The 19,472-nt window shown below is 41.6% G+C and overlaps 2 protein-coding genes across 7 annotated transcripts in view; both read right to left on the bottom strand.

Moving 5' to 3' along the window:
- Window positions 1-19,472, bottom strand: part of ZFP1 (ZFP1 zinc finger protein) — a 43,268-nt gene that overhangs the window by 14,640 nt on the left and 9,156 nt on the right. For 3 of the 6 annotated variants that reach the window (XM_013057015.2, XM_013057016.2, XM_013057017.2), the window contains exons 2-3: window positions 16,884-16,950; window positions 6,167-6,225 (exon numbers count right to left, since the gene is read on the bottom strand). Coding sequence is in view for 2 of the 6 variants with exons in the window: in XM_013057018.2 (XP_012912472.1) it covers window positions 6,167-6,181 (15 nt within the window). In the remaining 4 variants the exon portion in view is untranslated. Of the gene's footprint in view, window positions 1-6,166; window positions 6,226-10,844; window positions 11,014-16,883; window positions 16,955-19,472 lie in introns of those variants that run through there. The other 3 variants (XM_013057018.2, XM_004753995.3, XM_004753996.3) reach the window with 3 other exon arrangements.
- The window catches only part of ZNRF1 (zinc and ring finger 1), a 115,963-nt gene continuing 112,905 nt past the window's right edge, over window positions 16,415-19,472 (bottom strand). The window contains exons 7-8 of the transcript XR_006605610.1: window positions 16,884-16,950; window positions 16,415-16,543 (exon numbers count right to left, since the gene is read on the bottom strand). The gene's annotated coding sequence lies outside the window, so the exon portion shown is untranslated. The remainder of the gene's footprint in view (window positions 16,544-16,883; window positions 16,951-19,472) is intronic.

Below are 19,472 nucleotides of genomic sequence, written 5' to 3'. Positions count from 1 at the left end.
TTAGGCTCAGGTCATGATCTCAGGGTCCTGGGATCAAGTCCCGCATCAGGCTCTCTGCTCAGCTGGGACCCTGCTTTTCCTCTCTCTCTCTGCCTGCCTCTCTGCCTACTTGTGATCTTTGTCTATCAAATAAATAAATAAATAATCTAAAAAAAAAAAAAGTACTGAGAGAAAAAACAAACCCTAGAATTCTTTTCCCAGGGAAAATATTTTTCAAAATAAAGGTAAAATAGGGGCACTCCCTGGGTGGCTCAGATGGTTGGATGTCTGCCTTCAGCTCAGGTCATGATCTGCAGGTCCTGGGATCAAATCCCATGTCAGGCTCCCTGCTCAGTGGGGAGTCTACTTCTCCCTCTACCTCTGAACCATACTGAACCTCCTCTCTGCTTGTGTGGCGTGCACTCTCTCTCTCAAATGAATAAATAAAATCTTAAAAAAAAAAAAAAAAAGGTAGGGGTACATGGGTGGCTCAGTGGGTTAAGCCTCTGCCTTTGGCTCAGGTCATGATCTCAGGGTCCTGAGATCAAGTCCCGCATCGTGCTCTCTGCTCATCAGGGAGACTGCTTCCTCCTCTCTCTCTGCTTACCTCTCTGCTTACTTGTGATATCTGTCTGTCAAATAAATAAATAAAATCTTTAAAAAAAAAGGGTAAAATAAAAGGCATACATAGAGATAAAAGCTACAATTCATTGCAATAGAATATATACTGTTCTTGGATCATATTGAGGTGGTATAGTATATATATTTTTTTAAGATTTAATTTATTTGTCAGAGAGAGAGAAAGCACAAGCAGGGGAAGCAAAAGAGGCAGAGGGAGAAGCAATGTGGGACTTGATCCCAGGACTCCAGGATCCCAATGTGGGACTTGATCCCAGGACTCCAGGATCCCAATGTGGGACTCGATCCCAGGATCCCAGGATCCCAATGTGGGACTCGATCCCAGGATCCCAGGATCATGACCTGAGCCAAAGGCAGACGCTCAACCAACGGAGCCACCCACGTGTCCCCAGGTTGTAAAATATTAATTCAAGATGATTAGTAAAGTATATAAGCCGTAATCCCTACAGAAACCACTTAAAAAATACAACACAAAAGCACTAATCACAAAAAGGCAGGTATGGCTGTATTTCTATAACCACAGAAGGGCATTCCAAAATGACAGAAGGGTAAAACCACCAGGAAGAGAGAGCAATTATAAATGCACACACACTCAATAACACAGCTTCAAATTACATGAAGCAACACCAGAGAGAACTAAAGCAACAAATGGACAAATACACATTCATACTATCTTATCAAGCAAGTATCACAACAGAAGGAAGACATTTTCACAAATGCAAAGTCTACAAAACATATCTCTCACATACCCTTTCTTAAGAAGATACTGGAGAATGAATGTATTCCAGTAAAACAACAGTAACCCAAATAAGACAAAAGACATGGGAAGGGGCAAAAAAACGATCAATATCAGAGCCAAAGGAAATCCCTAGGCAAAGTTTCAAGGAGACTGCAGGATGGCATTGATTCTCTACTGATACCAAACTGCTTGTCATAGAGAATGTAATTGTTTGATTCGAAAGCAAGCATTTTGAGGGTTGTCATAAACAAGATGCTGACCGCACTGTACCACCTTTTCAACCTGAGGGCAGAATGCCTGGGTGAGCCTGGCTCAGATTCTTAGCCATATGGGGTCTGACTTGGTTTGAACATGTAGTGATGGCATCTATGTTTCCCCTCCACACCAAGCTGCCCTAGATCAGATGAAGACACTCACTTCTTGTGTTCTGCTATAATCTACTCCTGAGAGGTGGCTGTTGCCCAGTGAGCTAAGAAATAAAGAATATAGAGCAACCCACCTGCTCTAATTATATTTCTACCAGACATTCTATACCTGATCCACACTTTGACCCTGCCAGATGGCCCAACTATGTGAGCCTAGGTTTTCCTATCTTTCTCATGACCTTGCCAATGACATTTCCAAATGGGATTTTTGGAAACTCTCTGAAAAGCTGAAGCCAGACTATGACCCAGAGACTCTATTCAGCTCATTTTCTCCTAGAAATCTTTACCCAATACAGCAAAATTTCTAGATACAATTAGACTTATGCTTACTTGATCATTTGTGCCATATTACTCCCCAGTAAGGTTGTATCATTTTAGACTACCACTAATAACACATGAATGGTTACATCTCTTTAGTGAACACTGGCTAATGTAACTTGAAAAAACAATGATTACCAAAAAACACATTTACCCAAAAGAGACAAAGGTAGTGATCTGAAGGGGCACCTGCACTCCAATGTTTACAGGAGCAAAGTCCACAATAGTCAAACTATGGAAAGAGCCTAGATGTCCATCAACAGATGAAGATGTGGTGTATGTATACAATGGAATATTACTCAGCCATAAAAAAAAACCACCATTAAATCTTAACATTTGTATGTGGATGGAAGTAGAGGATATTATGCTAAGCAAAATAAGTCAGAGAAAGACAGGTATCATATGATTTCACTCATATGCAGAATTTAAGAAACAAAGCAGAATCATAGGAGAAGGGGAAGAGAGGGGAAAATTATATAAGATGAAATCAGAGAGACAGACAACCATAAGAGACTCTTAACTATGGGAAACAACCTGAGGGTTGCTAAAGGGGAGGTGGGTTGGGGGATGGGGTAACTGCATGATGGGCATTAAGGAGGGCACATGATGTCATAAGAACTGGGTGTTATTCACAACTCATGAATTACTGAACTCTACCTCTGAAACTAATAATATACTATATAATAATTAATTGAATTTAAATAAATTTTTCTTAAACCGCTCCCAAAAAAACAAAAAACACCCAAGTCTTGACAAAGGGAACATGGGTGCATATAAGGACATTTTTAGATCTTATTGTCTGGAAGGAAAAGAAAAAACCCACCAACCAGAAAGAAAATTATGCAAAACAAAGTAATATAAATTCCAGTTATAGTTTCTCAAAACTGAATTTTATATTGATTAGGAATATATATAGATAAGCTACAAAATCTTTAAAGAAAGGAGGGGAATAATTCACAGAAATATCAAGATACTGGCTACCTACTAGGAGGACTGAATCAGAAAATGTATCATAAGGAACACAGAATGTTTTGCTTTTTTAAAAATTTTATTTGAGAGAGTGCCTATACGTGCACCAGGGCGGAGGGGCAGAAAGAGAGAGAAAAGCAGGCTTCCTGCTGAGGAGGGAGCCGGATGTAGAGCTCGATTCCAGGACCTGGGATCAAGACCTGAGCAGAAGGCAGATGCTTAACTGAGTAAGTCAGTCGGGCACCCCAGAGAATGTTCTGTTTCTTAACTTGGGTATGGTACATGGATGCCCATTTTATTATTAAGGCATACATATTTATTTTATTTTCTTAAAGTCATTTATTTGACAGAGAGAGTGAGAGAACAAAAGCACGGAGAGCAGAAGAGGGAGAGGGAGAAGCAGGCTCCTCACTGAGCAAGGAGCCAGATGAGGGACACGATCCTAGGACCCTGACACCATGACCTGAGCCGAAGGCAGACGCTTAGCCAACTAAGCCACCCAGGCACCCAAGGCATACATATTTATTATACACATTGTTGTAATGTATATAAAGAGTATCACAAAGCTTTAAACACTCCTCTGTATATATGTTACATTATACAATTAAAAAAAATGAGGAAACTTCTGATATGGAGACTTCAGACATTGAGTGATAAAAATACAAAATTGAGAGAATGAAAAGACAAGCCACAGATAGGGAGAAAATCTTTGCAAACACATACCTGAAAAAGGACTGGTATCCAAATTCTATAAAAGAACTCTTAAAAATCAACAATATGAAAGCAAACAGCCTGATTTAAAAATGGGCCAAAGACCTTCACAGACAATTCATCAAAGAAAATATAGAGATGGCAAATAAACATAGGAAAACATGCTCAACATCATGTCATACAGGAATTTCAAATTACAATGAAATATTGCTACAAACCTATCAGAATGGCCAAAATCCACAACACTGACAGCAACAAATGCTGGCAAGGTCTATGGAGCAACGGGAATTCTCATTCACTGCTCATAGGGATGCTAAATGGCACAGCCACTTTGAAAGACACTCTGGCAGTTTATTACAACACTAAACACACCCTTACCATATGGTCTAGCAATTACACTCCTCTGTAGTTACTCAAGTTATTTTATCTCCTGCAAATGAATGTTTGTAGCGCCTGTCATAACTATCAAAACATGGAAGCAATCATTCAATAGGTGAATGGATAAATACATGTTGGTACAACCATATAACAGAATATTATTCAGTGGTAAAATGAAATGATCAAGCTATGAAAAAACATACAGGAAACTCAAATGCATATTTCTAAGTGAAAGAAACTGTATGATTCCAACTATATGACATTCTGGGAAAGGCAAAACTATGCACACAGTAAAAAGATCAGTGGTTTCCAGGGGCTCAGGGAGAGGGAGATAAGCATGAACAGATAGGCCAGGAAACTATTCTAGGAAACTACAGTGGGGAATACTTGTCATATAATGTCAAAATCTATAGAGCGTACAACACCAAGAATGAGCCCTAATGTAAACTACAGATTTTGAAGTGTCCATATTGACTCGTGAATTATAACAGATATACCACATTAATGCAAGATGTTAATAAGGGTAAACTGTGTGGAAGGAGTGAAGGAGTATATGGGAACTCTACTTTTTGCTCACATCTTCTGTAAATTCAAACTGCTCTGAAAAAATGAAGTCTAGAAGGGCCTCAGTCATTAAGCATTTGCCTTTGGCTCGGGTCATGATCCCAGGATCCTGGGATCAAGCCCTGCATTGGGCTCCCTGCTCAGTGGGAAGCCTGCTTCTTCCTCCCCACTCTCCCTACTTGTGTCATCCCCCTCTCTCTGTCAAATGAATAAATAAAATCTTTTAAAAAAAAAGAAAAAAACCTTGAAGTGTATTAAATAAAAACAAAATAAAACTCATATAGGGCACCTGGGTGGCTCAGATAGTTAAGCATCTGCCTTCAGCTTGGATCATGATCCTGGGGTCCTGGGATTGAGCCCCACATTGGGCTCCCTGTGCAGTGTGGACCCTGCTTCTCCCTCTGCCACTCCCTCTCATTGTGTTCCCTCTCCCACTTACCCTCTCAAAAAAAAAAAAAAAAAAAAAAAAAAACCTAAAAAAAAACCCACATATAAACAAACCAGCATGATTAATATGCTATCTTAAAATAACCTATACTTGTAGGGGCGCCTGGGTGGCTCAGTAGGTTAAGCCACTGCCTTCGGCTCAGGTCATGATCTCAGGGTCCTGGGATCGAGTTCCACATGGGGCTCTCTGCTCAGCAGGGGCCTGCTTCCCTTCCTCTCTCTCTGCCTGCTTCTCTGCCTACTTGTGATCTCTCTCTGTCAAATAAATAAATAAAATTCTTTTTTTTTTTTTTAAAGATTTATTTATCAGAGAGAGAGAGGGGAGAGAGCGAGCACAGGCAGACGGAGAGTCAGGCAGAGGCAGAGGGAGAAGCAGGCTCCCCGCCGAGCAAGGAGCCCAATGTGGGACTCGATCCCAGGACGCTGGGATCATGACCTGAGCCGAAGGCAGCTGCTTAACCAACTGAGCCACCCAGGCGTCCCAGAAATAAATAAAATTCTTAAAAAAAAAAAAATAACCTATACTTGTACTTGTATAAATATGTACATATAAACTCTGGAAAGCTAGTCAAGAAAGTAATGACAGTGGCACTCGTGGAGGCTGTTGAATTTAAATACACACCCAGAGATTTACTGAATTCTTTGGCATCATACTAATTTGATTGAAAGAATAAAATACACACAAAACCCTGCATTTGCAGTGAAGAATGCGATATAAAACAACCAGAGACAAACTGATAAACCCACAGTATCTGGGGATGTTGTCCAAAACACCATTTATGTGAAGGTCCATAAAATTTGTTCAGAACTAATACCAGAGAACCAAGGACATAACACATAATCAATTCAAGACAACTCGTTTGCTTTTTGGCTGCTAGTATTGATCAACCATTCTTACTGTTTTCCTTTCTATTCTATTTCACCTTTCTCTGGGTCCTTCCTTATAAACTTCCTCAGATGCACTGAAAAATAAAGTTGGGAAAAACAATCAACTCACCTGGGATTTGTTCATTTTTTGCAGTATTTGGGTGAAGCCCAGGAACTATGAAGGTAGAACTGGAAGAGAGAAAAAGGAAGATATTGTTATTAGTGATGTGATCTGCCTTGGAACCCCTACAAACCCCTACAATCCCTACAAACAGTAACTTGTTTATAGAGCTTTACATATCACTGGGGGAAACACCACCTACTGGGATAGTCCCTTGCCTCTTCAGAATGGACAGAAAGGGGATACTTGGGTGGCTCAATCAGTTGAGCAGCTGACTCCTGATTATTGATAAAGCAGGGAGTCTGCTTTAGGATTCTCTCTCTCTCTCCCCCCCTCTGCCCTCCCCCTATTCACAGTCTCTCTCTCTCAAATAAATAAATCCTTTTTAAAAATAAATTACCCAAATGAAACACAAAGACAAAGCAGAATGAAAAATTAGAGAATCCAAAGGCTGTGGTACAGTATCAATCAGCCTAACAAACACGTCACTGGAATCCCAAAAGGAAAAGAGAGATTGGGACAGAAGTTTTGAAGACATAATGACTGAGAATTCTCCAAAAAAAAAGGAATGATACCAACGATAGATCCAAGAAGCTCAAATAATTTATCCAAATAGGATAAATAGCAAGCCAAACCATATGCAACACAACATATTCAAACCACTGACAACTGAGGTTAAAGAGAAAGTCTTGAAAGTAGCCAGAGGGAAAGCTGACACATTATATAGAGGACCAAGATAAAGAGTCACAGCCAATTTTTCCTTAGAAACTATACAAGCCAGAAGATAATGCAGTGACATCTGTAAAGTACTTTAAAAGGGGGGAGGAGGGCATCTATCAACCCAGTATTCTATACCCAGCAAATATATTCTTCAAAAAATGAAACTGATGGGACGCCTGGGTGGCTCAGTTGGTTAAGCAGCTGCCTTCGGCTCAGGTCATGATCCCAGCGTCCTGGGATCGAGTCCCACATCGGGCTCCTTGCTCGGCAGGGAGCCTGCTTCTCCCTCTCCCTCTGCCTCTGCCTGCCATTCTGTCTGCCTGTGCTCGCTCCCCCCCCACCTCTGATAAATAAAATCTTTAAAAAAAAAAAAAACAACTGAAATCCAAACCTTTTTGAACAAACAAAAACATAGAGAACTCATTACCAGTAGACTTGTACTACACAAAATATTTAAAGCAGTTCTTTAGGTAGAAGGAATATGATAAAACCAGACAAAAACCTAGATCTACACAAAGAAATAAAGATCTCTGGGAGTAGTTAAAATAAAGATGACTCTAAAGGAAACTTTTTCTTACTTTTAATCACTCTAAAGGATAATCGATTTGTTAAAAAGTAGTTTCGAGGGCTTATGGCATATGCAAAATACATGACAATAGCACAAAAGATGGGATGATGAATTGGGAGTATATATATACACATATACATATATATATATATATATATGATCTTATACATAAAGCAGTACAATATTACTTAAAGGTCCACTGTGAATTAACTCCAGATTTACATTATAAACTCTAGAGCAACCACAAAAAAATTTTTTTAAGACAAATAAATTATAAGCCAATAGTGGAGGGAAAAAATGAAATCATAAAAGTACCCATCAATCCAGAAGTAGAAAAGGAAGAAAATAGGAACAAAGACCAAATAGGACAAGTAGAAAAAACTAGCAAGACAGTAGGTTTTAATCAAACCACACTGATAATTGGTATAAATACACCAATGAAATGACAGAGGCTGTCTAACTGGAAAAAAAAATCAAGGCCAAACTATGTGCTGTTGATACACAGTTTGAAACATAAAAACATAGCTAGATCAAAAGTAAAAGGATGGGGGCGCTTGACTGACACACTTTGTCTGACTCTTAGTTCAGGCTCAGGTCACAATCTCGGGGACCCAAGATGAAGCCCCACATGGGGCTCCATGCTGAGCAGAGTCTGCTTGTCCTTCTCCCTATGCTTCCCCCCCGCCCCCCACAATTCTTCTCTGTCCCTCTCTAGAATGAATAAAAATCTTTAAAAAAAAGTAAAAGTATGAAAAAGATATGCTTTGTAAACACTAATCAAAAGAAAGCTAGAGTGATTATATTAATATCAAATGGAGTAGGCTTCAAAATAATATTACCAGAGAGTGGTATTATAGATATCACCTGATCATTGTGTCAAATGACCAGAAGACCTAACAATCCTAAATATATTGTACCTACCAACTTCAAAATACATGAAGCAAAAACTGACAGAACTGAAAGAAAAAACAGATGAATCCATAACTATAGTTGGAGACATCAATACTCTTTTCTCAGTGACTGAATTGGTTGACAGAAAACCAGTAGGATACAGAAGAACTAAACCATATTATAAACCACCCTGACCCATTTCATATTTATAGAAGACTCTACCACCAACAGCACAATAGTCATTAAAATACATATTAAAAATTCCTAAGATAGGTCACATACTTGGTCAGAAAACAAACCTCAAGTTTTGGGTTGGTTTTTTTTTTTTAAGATTTTATTTATTTATTTGGGAGAGAGACAGTGAGAGAGCACATGAGAGGGGAGAAGGTCAGAGAGAGAAGCAGACTCCCCGTGGAGCCGGGAGCCCTATGTGGGACTCGATCCCAGGACTCTGGGATCACGACCCGAGCTGAAGGCAGTTGCCCAACCAACTGAGCCACCCAGAAACCCAATAAACCTCAAATTTTAAAGAACTGAAATTTGTAACAAAGTATATTCCTTGACAGAATTAAACTAAAAATCAATTAATGGAAAGAGATCTGGAAATTCCTTCCTTCCAAATATTTGGAAGTTAAAAAGAATTCTAAATAACCAAGGGGTGAAAAGTCACAAGGAAAAGTTTAAAAAATCAAAGAACTAAATGGAAATGAAAGCACAACATAACAAAATTTGAGGGACATAGCTGAAGTAGTAATACAGCATTAAACTATTTACAATATTAACTGTTAACTATAAACACTGCATTAGGGACACCTGTGTGGCTCAGTCAAGCCTCTGCCCTCGCCTCCAGTCATAATCCTGGGGTCCTAGAATAGAGTCCTGCATTGGGCTCCTTGCTCAGCAAAGAGACTGCCTCCCTCTGCCTGCCGTTCTCCCTACTTATGCTCTCTCTCTGACAAATATAATCCTAAAAAATTAAAAAAATTAAAAAAAAACACTGCATTACACTATTTGTATCAGAAAAGAAGAAAATTTTTATCAATGATCGCAGCTTCCACCTTCAGAAATCAGAAAAGGAAATTAAACCCAAAGCAAACATAAGAAAGGAAATAATAAAGGTAAGCATAGAAATTTAAAAAAAAAAAAAAAACAGAAAAAAACAGAGAAATTCAATAAAACCCAAAAGCTGGTTATTTGAAAACATCAATAATATTGAAAAACCTCTAGGTAACCTGGCCAAAAGTAAAAAAAAAAAAAAAAGGACACCAATTTCCAAGATAAAAATGACGGAGTAGACACTACTACAGATGCTACAGATATTAAAGCTATTATTAATAATAAAAATAACTGTTAGCTACCACAATAAAGGAGGCAAAAACAAAAAGGGGTGAAGTCCCAAGATACAAAATAAGAACAGTGGAAAATATGAACAAAAGCAAGAGAAAACATATGAAATAATGGAAAAATGATTACATCTTCAATAAAATAGTACATAAGAATAAAGCTGAAAAAACGACAAACTGTAATTATCAAGCGCCTTGAAGGGGACAAAACAAAACAGGACTTGAACACTGGGAAGGCCTACAGTAAGACCCAGTATCATAAAGGAGTCCATTCCTCCTCATTAAATGCAGCCATTAATTGGATAATAAAATACGGGCAGATTTAAAAAAAAAATACAACTGATTCTAAAGTACAGTGGGAAGCATAAGTCAACCTGCATAATCTCAAAGTGGTCAAGGTTTCTGGACGTCATACAAGGGAACAGTAAATTCTACAACAGAGAAATTCAAAACGCCGGCATGGCACAACTATCAGTGAGCGAAATCAAAAGGCAAATGGAAAAAGCACGTGCCATTTACACAAGGTGCTGGCTGGCTGTATGATCTCGGGTCTTCCGCCCATCTGAGCCTCCCTTTTCCCTCCGGTTGCAACTGAGACACTAGCGGCGTCGCAGACCAGGTGTAAGGATCAGAGGAAGATTTGGCTGAAAAGGTTTTTCCTGAGAGGTCAGAGCTCTTATTAGGAACCCCGTGTGCCTCAGGTAACTTGCCGGGGCTTTCATTGCTCCCTGCACCTGGCGAGGCTCCTGCACGCCGCACGTGCCTTCCCGGCGCCGCCAGGTGTGTCCGGCCCCGCCCCCAGCCTCGCCCCGCGCCCCCGGGGCCTGGTCACGCGCGCACCCGCGCGAGCTTCCGGACTCGCTCCCGCGCGGCAAGAGACACTTGCGGCCAGTCGGCGGCGCTTCTTTTGACAAAGGGAGGAAGGCGAGCCCTCGCCGCCGCACCCCCAGCCTCCGTCTCCGCCCCCGCACGTCCGGCCAGGCGAGTCCCGCCAGCCCCGCGCCGAGAACAACGCCAGGCGGCCCCCGACGCCGCCCCGAGGGTCGTCGCCGCCTTCGAGTCGCGGAAGTTTGGGCTCCCACCCCGCGCGGACAGGAGCCCATCCCTCAACTCCTTCCCCTCAGCCCCCAGGCCTTGCAGAGCTGCGTGGGAACCACCTTCATACCTGGAGGGGCACAGCCTCCACTTGTGGCTCAGTGCCTAGCCGGGTCAGGGAGCGAGTCAGCGAAGACGCGCGGAGACCGGGGCCCTGTCACCCACTCGCGGCAGGAGGTGGGGGAAGGGCAGCCACCGGCGCGCTCGCAGCATTGCACATGCGCAGATGCAAGGGCTGCTGGCCGTCCCAGGGTCCTCTGAGGGGTGGTTCATCAAATTCCGGGACTACATTTCCCATAAGTCTTTGGGCGTGCCGCTGTAGGGACTCCTAAGGAAGGTTTCTAGTTTGGCGGGTGGTTTGAGCCTGACGGAGATAATCCCTGGCGGAGGCGATAATCCCCCGTCTGAACTGTTCATTTCCCGCAGAAAGGGTTATGAATTACAACCACCACCTCCCCAAAAATATAAAAACTTGGCTTTCAAAGATTACATAGGTAATCTATGGTAACTAATTAGAAAATATGTATAAAATAAATATCTATAATTTTTCAAAGATAGCCGTGTGTAACATTAAATTCATACCTTCGTGATTTTTTAAAAATAAAATTGGCCAGGGGTGCTTAGCTGGCTCAGTCCATGAAGCATGCAACTTTTTTTTTTTTTTTTAAGATTTTATTTATTTATTTGACAGAGAGAAACTACAAGTACACTGAGAGGCAGGCAGAGAGAGAGAAGGAAGCAGGCTCCCCGCTGAGCAGAGAGCCCGACGCGGGACTCGATCCCAGGACCCTGAGATCACGACCCGAGCCGAAGGCAGCGGCTTAACCCACTGAGCCACCCAGGCGCCCCGAAGCATGCAACTTTTTTTTTTTTAATATTTTACTTTTATTTATTTGACAGACAGAGATCACAAGTAGGCAGAGAGGCAGGCAGAGACAGAGGGGGAAGCAGGCTCCCTGCTGAGCAGAGAGCCCGATGGGGGGCTCAATCCCAGGACCCTGAGATCATGACCTGAGCTGGAAGCAGAGGCTTAACCCACTGAGCCACCCAGGCGCCCCGAGCATGCAACTCTTGATCTCGGGGTTATGGGTTCAAGACCCACGTTGGGTGCAGAGGTTACTTAAAAATGAAATCTCTTTTTTTTAAGCAAAAAAATAAAAAAGAGAAAAAATTTGCCATAAAGATATCACAGGCTGCAACTAGCTTCTTCTGTCTTTATTCTTTAGGGCAGATTTATGTGCACAGCAAAATTTGAGGAGAATGTACAGAGAATTTCTGCACACCACTTGCCCCTGAACCTGCATAGTCTCCTCCACTATCAACATCCCCTAACCACAGTGGTAAATTTGTTATAATGAAATGTCCATTGACACAGTTTCACTCTTCATGTTGTTTACTTTAGGATACACTCTTCATGTACATTCTATAGATTTTGATATGTATATATAAAGTATTATACATAATGACATCTATCCCCCACTATAATATCATATGGAATAGTTTTTCATCCACTGTGTTCCTTCTAATCATTCCTTCCTCCTTCTCCCCGAACCCCTGGAAAACACTGATATTTACATGTGCATAGTTTAGTATTGTTGGAATCATATAGAATGTAGCCTTTTCAGATTAGCTTCTTGCACTTAGAAATATGCATTAGAAGTTCCTGTATATCTTTTCATGGCTTGGTAGTTCATTTTTTTAAAGTTTTGTTTTGTCTTGTTTTGTTTTGTTTTAAGCCACCCAGGTGTCCCAAGTTGCTTCCAAGTTCTGAAAATTACGAATAAAGCTGCTATAAACATTCATGTGCAGAGGGTTGTGTGGAAATAAAATAACTTATTTGGGCAAGCACTAAGGAGTATAATTGCTAGCTCATATGGGAGGAGTTTGTTTCATTTTTTAAGAAACTGTCAAAGTGTCTTTCAAAGTGGCTGTGCCATTTTGCATGCCCACCAGCAGTGAATGAGAATTCACTTTGCTCCACATCCTTGTCAGCATTTGGTATTGTCACTGTTGTGGATTTTGGCCATTCTAATAGGTGTGTAGTGGTAACAACTAGCTTTTAATTAAAACAATATATGATTTCAAAAAGGTACTTGTACATCAATATTCATAGTGGCAGTATTCACAATAGGCAAACAGTAGGAAGAACCCAAGTGCCCACCAACAAAAGAATCGATAAATCAACATGGTATATATGTATGATGCAATATCATTCAGCCAAAAAAAGAATGAAGTTCTGACCCATGGTGCAACATGGCTGAACACTGAAGATATGCTAAGTGACTTAAGCCAATATTGTGTAATTCCACTTACAGGAAGTATCTAGACTAAGTAAATTCATAGAGAAAGTAGAATAGAGATTACCAAGGCCTAGAGGAAGGGAGGCATGGGGACAATGTGTGGGATGATGAAAAAAAAAAAAAGTTCTTAAAAGAGATAGTGATGGGGTGCTTGGGTGGCTGCCAATTGAGTGCCAGACTCAGGATTTCCACTCAGGTTGTGCTTGGTGGCACAGAGCCTGCTTGAACTTCTCTCTCTCTCCCTCTGCCCCGCCAGCCCTGCTCCCACTCTCTCTCTCAAAAAATAAATAATCTTTAAAAAAAAGAGATAATGCTGGTGGCTATACAACATTGTGAGTATGTTTAATGCCACTGAATTGTATGCTTAGAATGTTTAAAATGGTAAATTTCATGTTATGTATATTTTATTTTTTAAAGATTTTATTTATTTATTTGACAGAGATCACAAGTAGGCAGAGAGACAGCCAGAGAGAGAAAGAGAGGGAGGAGGAAGCAGGCTCCCCGCTGAGCAGAGAGCCTGAGGCAGGGCTCACCCAGGTGCCCCATGTTATGTACATTTTATCAGAATTTTAAAAAATAAACTGGATGGGGAGCCTGGGTGGCTCAGTGTGTTAAAGCCTCTGCCTTTGGCTCAGGTCATGATCCCAGGGACCTGAAATCGAGCCCCACCTCGGGCTCTCTGCTCAGCGGGGAGCCTGCTTCCTCCTCTCTCTCTGCCTGCTTCTCTGCCTATTTGTGATCTCTGTCAAATAAATAAATAAAATCTTTAAAATAAAATAAAAACACAGACTAATAGCTAATAGATATAAACACGTATTACACAAAATAATAAAAAATCTTTTGGGTGTATTTTGAAAAGACTACAGGAATATACAAAAAGGGAAGAACCCATCCCCCATATGCACACACAAAATAATTTCTCCTATGCCTTATGCTTAACAACACAGAATACTGTGTAGTGTGGACTGTTTCTGAAGAACTTGAAAAATTCAAAACCACATTATTTTCTGTTAATTTCCTCTTAGGAATAAAGGACAAGTGTAGAGAATGTTTTTTGGAAAACACATTGCATTTTTATTTGTGCCTTTTTTTAAAAAAAGATTTTATTTATTTGTCAGAGAGAGAGAGAGAGAGAGCATGCACAAGCAGGCTTCCTGCTGAGCAAGGAGCCGGTTGCAGGCTCCATCCCAGGACCCCTGGAGTTATGACCTCAGCTGGAAGCAACTATTCAACCAACTGCTCAGCCGAGGAAGGCTGAGGTGTTGCCACATTGCATATCAATGAATTTTGTACTGTTATATTAAAATCCACTGGGGGCCCCTGGGTGGCTCAGTTGGTTAAACGTCTGCCTTCAGTTCAGGTAGTGATCCTGGGGTCCTGGGACCAAGCCCTGCATTGGGCTTCCTGCTCAGCGGGGAGTCTGCTCCTCCCCTTCTCTCTGATCCTCCCCCCCACCACATGTGCTTTCTCTCTCTCAAATAAATAAATAAGTTATTTATTTTTGAAAGATTTTATTGTTTTATTTGAGAGAGAGAGAAAACGAGCATTTGAAAAATAACTGGCTCACTGAGTCATGAAGATCTTTCAAGTGTTAATAGATTTCATTACATAGTGCCAAAGGACAGCAATAATATCACCACTGGTCTCATCAGAAAAGCTTTAAGTATTTGGAAGCAGATACAAGTCTTTGCCAAAACTCTGATCTTCACTTGAAAGCTCATTTTATCATTGGGCAACAAATATAGCCAGTTGTTTTCCTTGAAGTGACAGCTCACTTCATTCATTTCTGAGAAAATATCTGCCAAACACTCAGGCTTGGTTTGACTGTCAGCCAATGCAGTAAAAAAAGGTGTTCCATGAGAAACGCAGCCCGTTCAGCTCAGCACTCAAAGGACTGCAGGAGTGATTTTCCTGGAGACAATCATCCGGCCCCTGCCTGGGACAGAATACTTGTGCGTTCTTCTTGTTTCATAAGATTATTAAAAACACACATTCGGGGCACCTGGGTGGCTCAGTTGTTAAGTGCCTGCCTTTCGCTCAGGTCGTGGTTTCCAGGGTCCTGGGACTAAGTCTCACGTGGGGCTCCTTGCTCCGCAGGGAGTCTGCTTCTCCCTCTCCCTCTGCCTGCCGTTCCCCCTGCTTGTGCTCTCTCAAATAAATGAATAAAATCTTAAAAACAAATACAAGAACAAGACATGCTCGGAAGGTTGAGACTTAATACAATTAATAATGTTTACTGCTCCATTAAGGTCATTCTTAAGTAAACCAAGCATTCCTTCTCTAGAATTACGTGAGAGCACAGAATGCAATGAGGGCTAGTTCAGTGGGGTGCCACTCTCTTCAATCCTGCGGTGGCCCCAGGAAAGCCCCCCTCTCCTCCAACTGCTTTTGCAAGAAAGTAATGTCTAAGTATCATTATCAAAATAATCTTGACCTCCTGGATTTCTGAGAGTATCCTGGGAACCCCAGGAGTCTACAGACTACATTAACAGCACAATCTTTATGTGCCATTATCACACCTAAAAAAATTAACATTGTTTCCTTAGTGGTATTCAAATATCCAGTTGCTGTTCATATTTCCAAATTCTTTTTTTTTTTTTATTTAAGATTTTATGTATCTATTTGAGAGAGTGAGAGAGAGCCCACAAGCAGCGGGGAGGGGCAGAGGGAGAGAGAGGCAGACTCCCGCTGAGCAGGGAACCCCCTCCAGAACTCCATCCCAGGACCCTGGGATCATGATCTGAGCGGAAGCCTGATGTTTAACCAACTGAGCCATCCAGGTGCTCTCATATTTCCCAATTCTTTTAAAAAACATCATATATTTCTTTAAGTTTTTATAACTCAAGATCCAAATGACTCCATATCATAGGTTCTCCATCCATATCTTTTCTTTCTTTGCCGTTTATATGTTGAAAACAGAGTGTTGTCTCTCCTGAAGAATTTCCTCATTTGGATTTTCCTGATCATGTTAAATTTTAATTAACAACTTTCTGTTCCTTTATCTGGACTCTGAACCTGAGAAAGTCAATGTTTAGGAAGAATTTTTGGCCACATATTAATAGCAATTCCTTACTCCTTTCCAGGTCTAAAAATGATTCTTTTTCTAAGATATTTAGTGACAGGGGCACCTGGGTGGCTCTGTCGTTAAGCATCTGCCTTCAGCTTAGGTCATGATCTTAGGGTCCTGGCGTTGAATCCCATGTGGGCTCTCTACTCAGCCAGAAGCCTGCTTCTTCCTCTGCCTCTGCTGCTGCTTGTGTTCCCTCTCTCACTGTCTCTCTCTGTCAAATAAATAAATAAAATCTTTAAAAAAAAAAAAAAAGATAGTGACAGGGTCGGGTTTTTCCACCAGGTGTCTTTATTTTCTACCCCTTGATTCAGCATTCCTGCAATCAAGGTTTATCAGGCACCCGTGAAGACACAGCTGTGAGCCACACGCAAAGCTCCCTCCCCTTGTGAGCTTACATTCCTGTTGGAGGACAAGGCAATAAACAAAAAGCAAAATATACAGCGAGTCAGGTGGCATTCACCACTAAGGAGAACCTATCGGGAGTGCTGTGGTGGGGTGCATTTTGGAACAGAGTGGTTAGGGAAGGCTTTACTGAGCAGGTGAGGTTTGAGCCAAGACTCTGCAATCAGGTATGAGGCTCCGTAATCATAATTCCAAGACTCTATCAGCAGACCCCTAGTGGGAGATGCCCTTGGTTATTCCCAGTGTCTGACAACACCACTCCATCTGGTTTCCATTCCTCCCAGCAAGCCAACCTGCTTCCCCCTTTCACACCTGAGATGATGGAAGGGAAAAATACCTGATCACAGCTTCTCCTTCCTCGTCTGGGGGCTCTGAGAAATGGCCTTCAATCTCTTTTTCGCTCCCTGCAAAATTACAAAGTAGGAAGCTCACAAAAAATTCTCCCAAATCCGAGCAAAGTAAACACCTCATGCTTTTGTTCCTTCATTTTTAAACGTAAATTGAACATAAATGGAACAGCTTGAACCTTGCAAAATCCAGCTATCTTACTGAGCATCTGACAAGTCTATCTTTCTCCCTGGTAAGTGAAGGATTCTCATATGGCCAATGGCTTAGAAAGGTTTTATCCAAGGATTCCCAGGGGATACAGGGACTGTTTCATTTCTCTCTGTCTTTCCAGTACTATGCTTGGGATAGATGAGGAATGAAAAAGATGGGGCGCCTGGGTGGCTCAGTGGGTTAAGCCTCTGCCTTCGGCTCAGGTCGTGATCCCAGGGTCCTGGGATCGAGCCCCATATCGGGCTCTCTGCTCAGCAGAGAGCCTGCTTCCCCATCTCTCTCTCTGCCTGCTTCTCTACCTATTTGTGACCTCTGTCTGTCAAATAAATAAATAAAAATCTTACAAAAAAAAAAAAAACAACCAACAATTGAAATAAGCACAGCCTGCAGATGCTCCACTCTCTGTCCTCGGTGTGTTCCCAGCAGCACTGCCAGCCAAGAGAGCAGGGCAGACACACAAACCTTTCCCATATATCAACATTACAGGAGAATTTCCCAACATCACCAGGACCAGCCCTCGGGGCCGATCATCAGCTTCCGTCTGCCTATTAAACAGGCCTAGAGGTAAAAGGTCAGAGTGACAAGCTTTCCCCCATGTCACTTTTATACCATGCAGGGCAAAGTAAGAACTAATGACAGGCAATGTGCTAACTACTTACTGCATTCCAGACCAAGCTGAGAGCTTTAGGTTTTGTTATCCCATTTAATCTTTGCAACAACCAAATTAAGGGTGTCATTCAGTTCTTTCTCAAGTGTAGAAGCTAAATGACGAAACAATCCAGCTTGCCCAAGGTCCCACAGGGAAGAGGTGGCTGTTTGGACACCAACGCACTCACATACACTATCACCCACTCCGCCACTGACCATGCAGAACTCGAGACTGCGAAATGCACAGAGGTGAGCCAGACACACTCCACCTTAGGGATGCCTGCGCTTTCAATGAAGGGACACAACTATACTTGGAGCCTGAGCCTCGGTTGTGAAGCAGGAAACCGTAGAGGCAGGAGAACCAAGACTGCAACTCTGCGCTATTCCAGTATTAAGAAATTATTATCAAAAATAGATGACAGTTTGGCAGCTTCTTAAAAAGTTAAACACGCATATGCCATTGACCCATTGACCCATAGGCCATTGATCCCAACTCCTAACTATTTGTCCTGGAAAAGTGAAAAGTTCCATTCGCAGGAAAATCTATCTGTGAATGTTTACAGCAGCTCTATTCACAATCATCAAAAACTGCTGACAGCCCAGTCAATGTTCTTCAATGGGGCAACAGATGATCAACGTAGTATGTCCATACAGTGGATTACCACTCGCCAACTAAAAGTATATGATCTATCGATTCTTAAAGTACCTTGGATGAATCTTGAAGGTGATATCCTGAATGGAAGAAACCAACCCAAATAGTACATACTGAATCATTCCATTTAAATGACCTTCTCAAAACGACAAAACTACAGTGATGGGATTGCCTGGGTGGCTCAGTGGGTTAAGCCTCTGCCTTCAGCTCAGGTCATGATCTCAGGGTCCTGGGATCGAGCCCCTCATTGGGCTCTCTGCTCAGTGGGGAGCCTGCTTCCCCCTCTCTCTCTGCCTGCTGCTCTGCCTACTTGTGATCTCTCTCTGTCAAATAAATAAATAAAATCTTCAAAACCCCCCCCAAAAACCTACAATGATGGAGAACATTATCAGTGGCTGCTAGAAGTTGGGGTTTGGAGGGTGTGGCTATACAGGGATCGCATGAGGTAATTCTTGTTTCTTCTGACAACTCTCTTTTTGACAAATTTGGACTCCACATTCAAAATAATAAAATTGTTAAGCTGTGTTTTCCACCTAAACTGTGGCTGGGTTTCCCTGATGGCTACAGAGAAAACTGTAACTTGCTCCCTCAACTTACAAAAGAAGGGAAACTAGAAATCATGAGGTCGGCGTGGCATTCTCCAGATTTTTAATTAGATCAACACTTTGTGAATGCCTTCCTATTATCAAGTCTACCAATGTGAAAAACTAGCAAAGGAAAAAGTTCAACCTCCCTAAGTTAATTACATACAGGTAAGATAATAGTACTATTGAGTATATTTCGGCAATTGGTTACTTTTCATGTTTATTTATAGACTATCACAAGAACTGTTAAAAAAAATCAATCCTTTAAAAAAAAAAAGATTTGTGGGGTGCCTGGGTGGCTCAGTGGGGTAAGCCTCTGCCTTCAACTCAGGTCATGATCTCAGGATCCTGGGATCGAGCCCCACATCAGGCTCTCTGCTCAGTGGGGAACCTGCTTCCCCCTCTCTTTCTGCATGCCTCTCTGCCTACTTGTGATCTCTTTCTCTCTGTCAAATAAATAAACAAAATCTTAAAAAAAAAAAAA

The sequence above is a fragment of the Mustela putorius genome, unplaced genomic scaffold, assembly GCF_011764305.1.
Source record: "Mustela putorius furo isolate JIRA1106 unplaced genomic scaffold, ASM1176430v1.1 tig00000174_pilon_pilon_pilon, whole genome shotgun sequence".
Taxonomy (NCBI): Eukaryota; Metazoa; Chordata; class Mammalia; order Carnivora; family Mustelidae; genus Mustela; species Mustela putorius.
The sequence above is the reverse complement of the archived record's forward strand: the minus strand, read 5'-3'. Positions and strand labels throughout refer to the sequence as shown.